At 38.3% G+C, this 13,414-nt stretch overlaps 1 protein-coding gene across 1 annotated transcript; it reads left to right on the forward strand.

Annotated features, from left to right (window-relative positions):
* Window positions 1-12,015: 12,015 nt before the first annotated feature.
* On the forward strand, window positions 12,016-12,954 carry LOC100356344 (olfactory receptor 4C46-like). Its single transcript, XM_017349619.4, has one exon. The coding sequence runs from the start codon at window positions 12,016-12,018 to the stop codon at window positions 12,952-12,954; it is 939 nt and encodes a 312-aa protein (XP_017205108.4).
* The last annotated feature ends 460 nt before the right edge of the window (window positions 12,955-13,414 follow it).

Raw genomic sequence — 13,414 nt, forward strand, 5'->3', positions numbered from 1 at the left:
GTTCTAGCCAGAGCTATTAGGCAAGAAAAAGAAATTAAAGGGATACAAATTGGGAAGGAAGAACTCAAACTATCCCTCTTTGCAGATGATATGATTCTTTATTTAGGGGATCCAAAGAACTCTACTAAGAGATTATTGGAACTCATAGAAGATTTTGGCAAAGTAGCAGGGTATAAAATCAATGCACAAAAATCAACAGCCTTTGTATACACAGGCAATGCCATGGCTGAGGAAGAACTTCTAAGATCAATCATATTCACAATAGCTACAAAAACAATCAAATACCTTGGAATAAACTTAAACAAGGACTTTCAAGATCTCTATGATGAAAATTACAAAACCTTAAACAAAGAAATAGAAGAGGATACCAAGAAATGGAAAAATCTTCCATGCTCATGGATTGGAAGAATCAATATCATCAAAAGGTCCATTCTCCCAAAAGAAATTTATAGATTCAATGAAATGCCAATCAAGATCCCAAAGACCTTCTTCTCAGATCTGGAAAAATTGATGCTGAAATTCATATGGAGACACAGGAGACCTCGAATAGCTAAAGCAATCTTGTACAACAAAAACAAAGCTGGAGGCATCACAATACCAGATTTCAGGACATACTGCAGGGCAGTTGTAATCAAAACAGCATGGTACTGGTACAGAAACAGATGGATAGACCAATGGAACAGAATTGAAACACCAGAGATCAATCCAAACATCTACAGCCAACTCATATTTGATCAAGGATCCAAAACCAATCCCTGGAGTAAGGACAGTCTATTCAATAAATGATGCTGGAAAAATTGGATTTCCACGTGCAGATTCATGAAGCAAGACCCCTCCCTTTCACCTTACACAAAAATTCACTCAACATGGATTAAAGACTTAAATCTACAACCTGACACCATCAAATTTTCAGAGAGCATTGGAAAAACCCTGCAAGATATAGGTACCGGCAATGACTTCTTGGAAAACACCCCAGAAACACAGGCAGTCAAAGCCAAAATTAACATTTGGGATTGCATCAAATTGAGAAGTTTCTGTACTGCAAAAGAAATAGTCAGGAAAGTGAAGAGACAACCGACAGAATGGGAAAATATATTTGCAAACTATGCAACTGATAAAGGGTTGATAACCAGAATCTACAAAGAAATCAAGAAACTTCACAACAGCAAAACAAAAAACCCGCTTAAGAGATGGGCCAAAGACCTCAATAGACATTTTACAAAAGAGGAAATCCAAATGGCCAACAGAATCATGAAAAAATGTTCAGGATCACTAGCAATCAGGGAAATGCAAATCAAAACCACAGTGAGGTTTCACCTCACCCCAGTTAGAATGGCTCACATTCAGAAATATACCAACAATAGATGCTGGAGAGGATGTGGGGAAAAAGGGACACTAACCCACTGTTTGGGAATGCAAATTGGTTAAGCCACTATGGAAGTCAGTTTGGAGATTCCTCAGAAACCTGAATATAACCCTACCATTCAACCCAGCCATCCCACTCCTCGGAATTGACCCAAAGGAAATTATATTGGCAAAAAAACAAGCTTTCTGCACATTAATGTTTATTGCAGCTCAATTCACAATAGCTAAGACCTGGAACCAACCCAAATGCCCATCAACAGTAGAATGGATAAAGAAATTATGGGACATGTACTCTATGGAATACTATACAGCAGTCAAAAACAACGAAACCCGGTCATTTGCAACAAGATGGAGGAATTTGGAAAACATCATGCTGAGTGAATTAAGCCAGTCCCAAAGGGACAAATATCATATGTTCTCCCTGATTGGTGACAACTAACTGAGCACCAAAGGGAAACTCGTTGAAATGAAATGGACACTATGAGAAACAGTGACTTGATCAGCTCTTGTCCTGATGGTTGATGTACAATGTAATACTTTATCCATTTTAGTATTTTTTTGTTCTAGTACCATTGGTTGAACTCTGTAATTAACACACAATTATTCTTAGGTGCTTAAATTTTAATTGAAAAGTGATCCCTGTTAGGAATTTGGAAAACATTATGCTGAGTGAAATAAGCCAATCCCAAAGGGACAAATACCACCTGTTCTCCTTTATAGGTGACAACTAACTGAGCACCAAAAAGGAAACCTGTTAAAGTGAAATGAACACTATGAGAAATGGTGACTTGATCAGCCCTCACCCTGACTGTTGATGAGCAGCTTAATATGTTATCCCTCTTAGCATTTTTTTTTGTTTGTTCTACTTAAGACTTTTGGTTGAATACTGTAATCAATACACAATTCTTCTTAAGTGCTTAAACTTAACTGAAAAGTGATCGCTGTTAAATATAAGAGTGGGAATAAGAGAGGGAAGAGATGTGCAATTCGGGACATGCTCAAGCTGACTTACCTCAAACGGTAGAGTTAGAAACATGCCAGGAGTTTCCAATTCAATCCCATCGAAGTGGCATGTACCAATGCCATCTCACTAGTCCCAGTGATCAATTTCTGTTCACAATTGATCATAATGAAAGGACTAAGAACCAAAGAGATCACATAAATAAGACTAGTGTCTGCAAATACTAGCTGATAGAATAAAAAAGGGAGAGAATGATCCAACATGGGAAGTGAGATACACAGCAGGCCCATAGAATGGCAGATGTCCTAAACAGCACTCTGGCCTCAGAATCAGCCCTTAAGGTATTCGTATCTGGCTGAAAAGCCCATGAGAGTATTTCAGGCATGGAAAGCCAAGACACTCTGGGGGAAAAAAAAAAAACTAAATGAAAGATCTCTGCAAGTGAGATCCCAGTGGAAAGAACCTGTCATCAAAGAAGGAGGTACCTTTCTCTGAAGGGAGGAGAGAACTTCCACTTTGACCATGGTCTTGTCTAAAAATTATCAGAGTCAGTGAACTCAGGGGTTTCCATAGCCTTGGCAGCTCATGACAAGAGCCTAGGGTGATTACTGAGGTCATAAACAAGAGTGTCAATTTGTTAAGTCAACAACAGGAGTCACTGTGCACTTACTCCTGATGTAGGATCTTTGTCCTTAGTGTGCTGTACATTGAGATTTAATGCTATAACTAGTACTCAAGCAGTATTTTTCACTTTATGTTTCTGTGTGGGGCAAACTGTTGAAATCTTTACTTAATGTATGCTAAACTGATCTTCTGTACATAAAGAGAAACGATTATGAATCTTGAAGTGAATGGAAGGGGAGAGGGAGTGGGAAAGTGGAGGGTTGTCAGTGTGAGGGACGTTATGGAGGGGAAGCCATTGTAATCCATAAGCTGTACTTTGGAAATTTATATTCATTAAATAAAAGTTAAAAAAAAAAACTATTCAAGTTGCTGAATACACCTCTAACTAATATATCTTGAGCTCAACCAAAGTTTATTTGGGTTAAGTATTCTGATTTATCTTATTTAAACATGAACAAAGGCAGCACTATGAATATCAGATTTCCAAGTAATATGTGCTCAGTAAAAAAAGTATAAACTCAGACAGGTTTGAATAACTGGAAGGTGTGCTTGAGGAGAAAAGAGGAACAAGCTCATTGGCCTAGTATGAATAGCCCAATGTCCCTAAATTTTACAACCTTTCAGGGATGTGTTTAGAATCCAAATGTTCTATAATACATTATAAATAGTCACTCTGAGATGAGAAAACTTAAATTGCTTTAATTCTTTTAGTTCATCTGGATCCCAGTTCTTCCAAGATTTCAGCTGTATTAAGTCTGAGTTCTACTGCTTTGTAAGGGCTGCCTAAGTAACCATCATTGGATAATTTGAATGAGACAGTCATTGTGGCAGTCTGCCCATCCTTAGAGGGGGCAGATCTAGACTGAAACCTACATCGTTAGTCGAAATTTTATAAAGTTTAAATATAGATGACTCTATTTTTTTGGATAGTTGAGCAAATGTTTATAGAATGTCTACAATGTCATTGAATGATTCAAAACTGTACTAAAAAGTAGTAACATTTAAAATATAATTAATATTTGGGGGCTGGCACTGTGGTGCAGCAGGTTAACGCCCTGGCCTGAAGCGCTGGCATCCCATATGGGAGCTGGTCCGAGACCCAGATGCTCCACTTCCCATCCAGCTCTCTGCTGTGGCCTGGAAAAGTCGTAGAACATGGCCCAAGTCCTTGGGCCTCTGCACCCACATGGGAGACCTGGAAGAAACTCCTGGCTCCTGGTTTCAGATTGGCGCAGCTCCAGCCGTTGCAGCCAATTGAGGAGTGAACCATCCAATAGAAGACCTCTCTCTCTCTCTCTGCCTCTCCTCTCTCTGTGTAATTCTGACTTTCAAATAAAGATAAATAAAAAATATATAACCAGTATTTGTGATTCCATAGTGTTTGCATTTGTACAAATTATATCATCTTTACAAAAACCCATGAATGTCAGGGTTACTTTTACTGTATAACTTTTCTTTGCAATTTTTTACTTATGTAAGTTGAACAAATTTGATATATGCAGATTTAGGAGCGTAATGATACTAACCACATTACCCTCCCTCCAGCCCACACTCCCACCCTCCTTCCTCCTTCCTTTTTTTATTCTTTCTTTTAATTTTTTACAATGACATGCTTTCAGTTTATAACCATAATGCTGCAAAAATCTAACGGCCTATTAACTATAGACTGACAACCTCCATGAGAAATTCACAGAGTTCATGCGTTTGATTATCAAAGGCGCAATGGCAACTAATTTCACATAAAGGAATTCTTATCCATTTTTTATCATTCAAGCCCCTGACCTTTCTTGATTTATTACTTAAGAATCACCTACGGGCCGGCGCCGTGGCTCACTGGGCTAATCCTCCGCCTTGCGGCACCGGCACACCGGGTTCTAGTCCCAGTCGGGGCGCCGGATTCTGTCCCGGTTGCCCCTCTTCCAGGCCAGCTCTCTGCTGTGGCCAGGGAGTGCAGTGGAGGATGGCCCAACTGCTTGGGCCCTGCACCTGCACGGGAGACCAGGAGAAGCACCTGGCTCCTGCCATTGGATCAGCGTGGTGCGCCAGCCGCAGCGCGCCTGCCGCGGCGGCCATTGGAGGGTGAACCAACAGCAAAGGAAGACCTTTCTCTCTGTCTCTCTCTCTCACTGTCCACTCTGCCTGTCAAAAAAATAAAAAAATAAAAAAAAAAGAATCACCTCCCCCTGCCCCCCCCACATAGAATATCATGATTTAGTTTCAGTTTCAGAATTTCACCTGACATATTCCCCTCATTGCCAGTAATAAAGAAGTAAGTGTTCTTCATCTGAAGTAATTCCTTGCTGTAGACCAGATTCAATTCCCGGTTGTGTAGTTCCCCCCATTCTGTCTCCAAACACTGGGTATTCTGTAAGATGCATCAGTACCCTTTAGCGCTTTCCCTTTTTGGAAATGGAGGAACTTAAAATAGCGGCTTCTGTCTTTATAACCAAAATCCTAAGGCGTGGAGGCATTTATCTTCATTGTTTACACTCATTAAATCAATAAGAAATTAATCTTATGGAATTGTTTTTATATATAATTCTTTAAAAATGCCCATGAGATGGTGGGAATTGTAGGCGCAATACAGTGGAATACTAAAAAAGTATAATTCTTATATGTCATGTCAGTAGTCCATAATATACTTTTAAAATTTTATAATAAAATAATATATAGGCAACAACTCTCAGTTCTCTTTCTAGTGAAATGTCATAGTTGTGGGATGAAATGAGAGTCCCACCTGTCTCTGTCTCTCTCTCTCCCTCTCAATGTCTATGCCTCTCAATATAATAACATAATGAGCTAGAATATGAGAAGACGTCTTTGCAGGTGATAGGTTTATGAAGTGGATTGAGGTGACACTACTGTACGTATGTGCTTACTTCCAAACTCATTTGATTGTGAATACGAGATATACACTGACTTTGATGTGTTGCACATGCCTCAAAAGACAACTTTTAATAAATGAAAAGACAGTCCTCAGACTATGGGTAAATTATGCAAATATATATTCATTTACATACCATGTACATGAAAGAAATATTACATTTTAATGTATAGAAATACTTACATCTACATTAGAAGGAACCACAACCCTTTTTTTCCCAAAGAAATTTTTTTATTTAATGAGTACAAATTTATAAGTATAACTTTAGGAATATAGTGGTTCTTCCCCCTATACCTACCCTCCCCCTCCCCCCCTCCATCCCACCTCCTACTCCCACTCCCATTCCCACCTCCTACTCCCACTCCCATCCCATTCTCCGTTATGATTCATTTTCAATTAACTTTATAAACAGAAGACCAACTCTATACTAAGTAGATTTTAACAATTCGCACACAAACATGTCGCTCCCCCATTCATGGAGGAACGACACTGGACCCTGCGCTGTTCTTTTGTCTGCTCGGCCCTTCCCGGGTTTGCTGCTGGTCCTTCCCGGGTTGGCTGCCGACCCCTCCACCTCCGTGGAGGGGCGGCACCCCCTGCCACTTTCCCCGCTTCCGCGGAGGAGCGGCACACCGCTGGCCGGCTCTCTTGGGGGCTGCTCAGGTGTTCCTCAGGTGTTCCTGGTACATGTTGTCTCTCTCCTCCTTTATAGTCCTCTTTCACCAATCCCAACTCTGCTACCCACACGCCGAGTACGCTGCTCTCCTCCAATCAGGAGCAGGATCAGCTCCTGCAGCTCATCAGTCAAATTGGCGAGAGGCAGCTGCGTAGAAGTTTACTCCTCCCCAGCGCCATTTTGTGGGAGAGCAGATGCATAGAATAAGTCTTAATTCCAGTAACTTAGTCTAGTCTCAGTTGCTCCCCACAAAACACACATACACAAACGGTTTGAGAACAAGCTTTACAGTTAACTCTCATAATACAGCTCATTGAGGACAGATGTCCTGCATGGAAAGTTAGTGCACAGTGAATCCTGTTTTAATTTAACAATTCAAACTCATGTATTACGTCAGTAACAACCCAAGGCTCTTGAGATGAGCTGCCTAGGCAGTCTTTTGAATCCACAGACTCTATCAGTATTTAGATAAGGCCATAAGCAAAGTGGAAGTTCTCTCCTCCCTTCAGAGAAAAGTACCTCTTTGATGGCCACTCTTTCTGCTGTAGAACTCTTATTTTTAAATTGTGAAAAGGTGTAAAAAGTGCACAAAAGAAAATACAATGATGGCCAATGAAATTGTGGGAAAAATTTGCACCATCATTAGTCATTGGAAAATTTTAAACTAATGCCACATAATCCAAAAGTTGTAATTATGATTTCATGTTTATTAAATAAAAGCCTTCTATAAAAATAATACCACCCTAGTTTATCACTACATATCTCCTAGAATATCTGTAAAATAAGTAACACTGTCAAGTAACAATATCAAGTAATTTCTTGGGTTTTAGAAGTCTTTCCAAATTTGTGTTTCTGCTTACTGTCCAAAACTAACCAGCCTAGGAGTCCCAGAGATAACTTCCATTTGGTGATTATTGGAGTCTCTAGCTACTTTCATTTTTTTAATTTTTTTTTAACAGGAAGAGTGGGCAGTGAGAGAGAGAGAGACAGAGAGAAAGGTCTTCCTTTGCCGTTGGTTCACCCTCCAATGGCCGCTGCAGCCAGCGTGCTGCAGCCGGCGCACCACGCTGATCCGAAACCAGGAGCCAGGTGCTTCTCCTGGTCTCCCATGGGGTGCAGGGCCCAAGCACTTGGGCCATCCTCCACTGCACTCCCTGGCCACAGCAGAGAGCTGGCTTGGAAGAGGGGCAACCGGGACAGAATCCGGGGCCCCGACTGGGACTAGAACCCGGTGTGCCGGCGCCACTAGGCGGAGGATTAGCCTAGTGAGCCGTGGTGCCGGCTTCTAGCTACTTTCGAAATACTCTGAGAAAGGGGAAAGACAACTTTTGGAGTCAACTACTTAAAAAAAAAAAAAAAAAAAAACCGTAAGCTTTCACTTGTTTTATTGCTCAAGCAATCAAGGAGTTTGGGAAATTATTAAATTTTTAAAGATTCATTTCTTTATTTGAAAACTGGAGTGGCACATGCAGAGAAAAAGAGAGAGAGATAGAAAGAGAGGGAGAGCGATCCACTGGTTAACTCCACCAGTGTCCATGACAACCAGAGTTGTCAAGCCAAAGCCAAAAGCCAAAAAAATCCGTCCTGGTTTCCCACACGGTAGCGGGAATCAAGTACTTGGACCATTATCTACTTCTTTTCCAGGTTCATTAGCAAGAAAGTGGATCAGAAATGCAGAGTAGCCAGGATTCAAATTAGACATTTCAAAATGAGAGATGGGTGCCCCAAATGGAGGCTAACCACTGTGCCACAATGCCCACCTCCAAGAAACGTTTAATATTGACCAGAAAAACAGAAGTTTCCTCTGTGACACACTTCAATAGAGAAATTACATCAGAGGGACCCATACACTATATTCCACCATGCTACTAACGTTGCTTCCAGTTCTCTAAACAACTTAGGTTCAGATAGGGAACTCTCACATGCTTACATTCCAAGAGGAGGAAATAGAATTCCCCATTAAAAATGGGTGATTCAACCTGTCTCTCCAGAGTAGGTATTTTACTTCTAAGACAAAGACTTTCCATCAAAGGACATAATTAATTCCTAGGAGACAAAGAAACACCTACAACACAAAGTTCCCAAATCTTTATAGAAGCCTTTGTAAATCTCCTTGTAGTACAAGATGGAAATTGTTATTCTTTTGTCATATTTCACATCCCCGGAACAAGTTTCATTACAGAGAGAGTGATTCATTTGGCCCTCAGAACTTTCTATCTTCTGTCCAAAAGGACCATAATAACATAATGATTACTTCTCCATGAAGTATCAAGTGAATACATTATGCTTGCAAATATCAATATTTTTCATGAAAACATATTCAGTCTTTAGGTTAGCAGGGAGCATTCATACTGACAAAGACACTTCCTTAACAACTACTAGCTTGATATTGAATTATCTGAATAGTCTTCTTGCAAGTATATACTATTTTTCATTTTGAAAGTTTTGTATTCCAAGAGGAGTTCCCTCTGGAAATGAGATTTTTTCTGAATACCCCCAAACATCACTGGATTATCTAAGACTATTAAGGTAAGTTTTTTAACAATGCTGATACTTATTAAAGATTAATATTTTATATACTGGAATCATTACCTTTATCATCCCAATTTTTCAAAAGATAGTAATTATAATTAACTGAATTTACTACTAGACAGTCTGAGATTCAGGGATGAAGCAATTTGTAAGAGCCAGTTCCCTGATACCAGAAATTTTCTTTTGTTATTGACACAATCATGAAGCTGAAAGCAAAATTTAAATGAACTTCTCACACACAGAATCTCAAAATATTATTATTAAATGACATAAATAATTAACTGTTTAGTCTAATACAACCTCAGAAATCTGGGATCAGTTGCAGTAGGTTATGAGCCTCTGTAACAAAAAAACTTTTTTAACAAGAACTTGGAGGTGATTCTTCCCTCTTGAACTTATTGCACAGATAAATGTTTGTCTTTGTTCCTGCTCTGTCAATTCTACCTACCTACTGAGCCCATGCACTCTTATATAAATAAATGAAAGTTCTGCATGTGTCTCCAGCACCATGGCGGATGTGTTCATATGCATTATCTTAATCAATTATCATAACAACCTGTGAGGTTGTATTATTGTTTTCATGTTGACAGTGCAGCAATTGTGTGAAGTGTCAATATCTGTACCCCAGGTAATAGAAGAACTAGGATTGTAGCAGCAGGATTCTAATCTTGTATTTGTGATTTTCAAACTAAAATATTTAATCTCTGTAATAGTTGTTTTCAAAATTTTTCAGCAGTGTCTGGGGCATCTGATTTGGAAGGGTATTGGAGAGAGAGGAACTATAACTGAGAGGCAAAATTAAGGGGGTCTTTCCAGGAATACAAAAAACACCCACACATTTTCTTAATATTTGGAAGTTGAAATATGTCATTATATTTGTACATGTCTCCTCATGAAGTTGCTTCAGATAAAGATGTCTTTGAAATAGGCTAAAATATGTATATTATCCTGATCACTTCAAAAGATTACTAGCTCATCATTGTTTGTGGTAAAAGTGTAGGATATATGTCAATGTTAAGTACACAACTGGCAATTCCTGTAAAACCATAGAAAATTGCAGATGTGCAGTTGTGAGGGAAAAGGGATTGTAGAGGGGTCTGCCCAATGAAAGTGCAGGAAGTCATCACATGGGCTGGGCCGACCTGATCACTTAGAGAGGCGCATTGGTCCTGTCCCTCTCTATACATGTAAATCTGGGAAAGACAGTTAATTTTTGGAGTTCCATTTTTCCTTCTATAAATAGCTAAATCATTGTTTTATCCTTTTAATTGCATGAGATAACATCTGTGAAAGCAAGTGCCTGGTATTCAGTAAGTACCTAATAAAAAACTATGTAATTAATAGGACACTGTTTTGCAATGTTAACACCATGCTTACTAATACATATGATCCATATAACAATAAAAACAGAAAGGATAAATAATCATCTAAAAACGTTTATACCATTACTTATATGGAGGATAACCACTGCTAGAATTGAGGGATATTTTATTAGTTTTGTGCTCTATATGCATGTGTATTAGAGGGTAATGAATTGAATCCTATTTTTCACTTATTTTTTCATAGTTTTCCTCCATAGTCCATTAAATGTATAAACAATACTTTATATAGAAAATTCCTTACTATTAAATATGTGTTTTCAATATTCCCTACTGTAAATATCAGAGTGATGTTAATATCTTTGCCTCATTTAAGACAGTTGCACGGTATTGTGTTGTGTTGTATTGTGTTGCTAAACTTTAATTTACTTAGCCATTTAACAGACTCATAACTGATATTTTGATTTTTTTCTTTCTATTTAACCTTTGTTATTGAAGCAATGTTGTAATAAGCATCATGTACATTATAAGAAGAATTTGGAAAAAAATATAGTTTAAGACTTTGGAAGGCAACAGTAAATCAAAACAACCTGAGATTTTTTTCTTGGTTCTGCCTTTATTAGCTACTTGTTCTGGGGCAAGATTCTTAATGTTGCTGTGCTTATATTACTAGTAAAATAAGGATAAAAAATGATATGAGTAGCCACTTACTATCCATGATTAAATCACCAAGTATCTACAAACAGGATTAGAAAACACTAAGTGTTTAGCAAATTTGTTAATGTTCCCTTTTTGTTATAACTAAAAACAGTAGTCTCTAAGACCAATTCCTTATTTGTAAGATGAATGGGATGTCACCCACCCAAGTTGTAAAATATTGAAAGGAATAATGTCTGCAAAGCACTTGGTACTGCACCTAGCCCAAAGTAATCACTAAACGTTTTCTATTATTACAATTATAAAGTTATAAATATAGACATCAAGTGTTAGGAATTATTCTTCAGTTGGTCTTGTATCTTTCATTATATCTCCATCATGAAACCTTTCCACTTTTTATGTCAGTATTACACAGTTTCTTGGCTAGAATTTCTGTCTCTCTATCCCCCAATCCTCTACCTTAGCAAACCTTAATCCACTTCATCCAAGACACAGAAAGACCTTCACTGGATTAATGTCCAAGATTCCACTTTCCTCAAATTCCTAGTCATCTTTGCACTCATATTCTCAATTAGCTTTAATGGTTCCCCATTTCTTGAGCAGTGACAAGGTTCTATAGATTAACATCTTTGGCAATTGCATCCGTTATCCATCATTGCATTCCTCATTTTTGGGAAGGGGGATTAGCTGTCACTATGCATACAACCTACTAGTCAAATAAAGCTTATAGTTTTTTTCAGATAATCAAGTATACTCAGATGGTCTCCTGCCTTGTGTGAGAAAAATTCTTCTAGCGTATGCTTTGGAGAATGTTCACCCAGAAGGCAATTGAATAATCCTAAAGAACTTAGAGCACTGTATTTCATTGTCAGAAAAAAGATATTGTAAGATCTCACAACTCAACAGAATCCAAAAATGAATTATTTATGATTATGAGTCAGCTTACTAAATTAAAGATTTTATTATCTTTCTTTCAGGTAATTTAATTAATTTTCACATGAAATACATGGAGAATAGGAACAATGTGACTGAGTTTGTTCTACTGGGGCTTACAGAGAATCCAAACATTCAGAAAATAATATTTTTTGTGTTTTTGTTTATCTATATCATCTCTATGGTAGGAAATGTTCTCATTGTGGTCATCATCACTGCCAGTCCATTGTTGAGGTCCCCTATGTACTTTTTCCTGGCCTATCTCTCCTTTATTGATGCCTGCTATTCCTCTGTCAATGCTCCTAAACTGATCACAGATTCACTCCATGAAAAGAAGACCATCATGTTCAATGGATGTATGACTCAAGTGTTTGGTGAACATTTCTTTGGAGGTGCTGAAGTTATCCTGCTAACTGTGATGGCTTATGACCGCTATGTGGCCATCTGCAAGCCCTTGCACTATACAACCATCATGAACCAATGGGTGTGTGGACTCCTAGCAGGGGTGCCATGGGTGGGTGGCTTTCTTCATGCAACCATACAGATTCTCTTCATCTTCCAGTTACCATTCTGTGGCCCTAACATCATAGATCACTTTATGTGTGATCTGAATCCTTTGCTCAATCTTGCCTGTACAGACACCCATACTCTTGGACTCTTTGTTGCTGCTAACAGTGGGTTCATCTGTCTATTGAACTTTCTTCTCTTGTTGGTCTCCTATGTGGCCATCCTGCACTCCCTAAGGACCCAGAGTTTGGAAGGAAGGCGGAAAGCCCTCTCCACCTGTGTCTCCCACATTATAGTAGTTGTCTTATTCTTTGTTCCCTGCATAATTGTATACATGAGACCTGCGGCTGCTTTTTCCTTTGATAAAGTAGTTGCTATATTCTACACTATGATAACTCCCATGCTAAATCCCTTAATATATACTTTGAGAAATACCCAGATGAAAAATGCTATTAGAAAATTGCTTACCAGCAAAGCCATTTCCAGTGACAAATAAATATGGCTAAAGTACAATATTAATTAAAGTGAGGAAAGGATCAGAAAAATATTTCAAATGGTCTAGGCAAGAAATGTTTGTTGTATAAAGAAAAAAAACTTTGATTTGCAGATTCTTCATTGAGAGAAGCAGGGATCTGTGCAAGAAAGGAGAGAAAACTTTACTCAGGATCACTTTTCATATTTGGAAGATTTTACTAAAGTGAGACTGAGTCTTGCTATTTTCATCCATGGATATGTATTTATGCACTTTCTAGTAATAATAAAATAAATAATAAAATATGTGATTATTGAGCAGTAATCTTAAAAACAATCCAAAGCAGTAAGCACGCCTATTACCTACATTTTATCTGTGAGGAAAGAGAAATAAAGTAAATGATGTCAAACTTGTTTTAGAACCAATAACCAAATAACCAAAATATGACTAATATTCTAGACCATGCTCTTACCTGCTATGATAT

This window comes from Oryctolagus cuniculus, chromosome 1 (genome assembly GCF_051225735.1).
Source record: "Oryctolagus cuniculus isolate XC-2025 breed Fujian yellow rabbit chromosome 1, ASM5122573v1, whole genome shotgun sequence".
Lineage (NCBI taxonomy): Eukaryota > Metazoa > Chordata > Mammalia > Lagomorpha > Leporidae > Oryctolagus > Oryctolagus cuniculus.

What these genes read in the sequence shown, in the direction of transcription:
- LOC100356344 (XM_017349619.4), top strand. Translation starts at nt 12,016, where the DNA reads ATGAAATACATGGAGAATAGGAACAATGTGACTGAGTTTGTTCTACTG.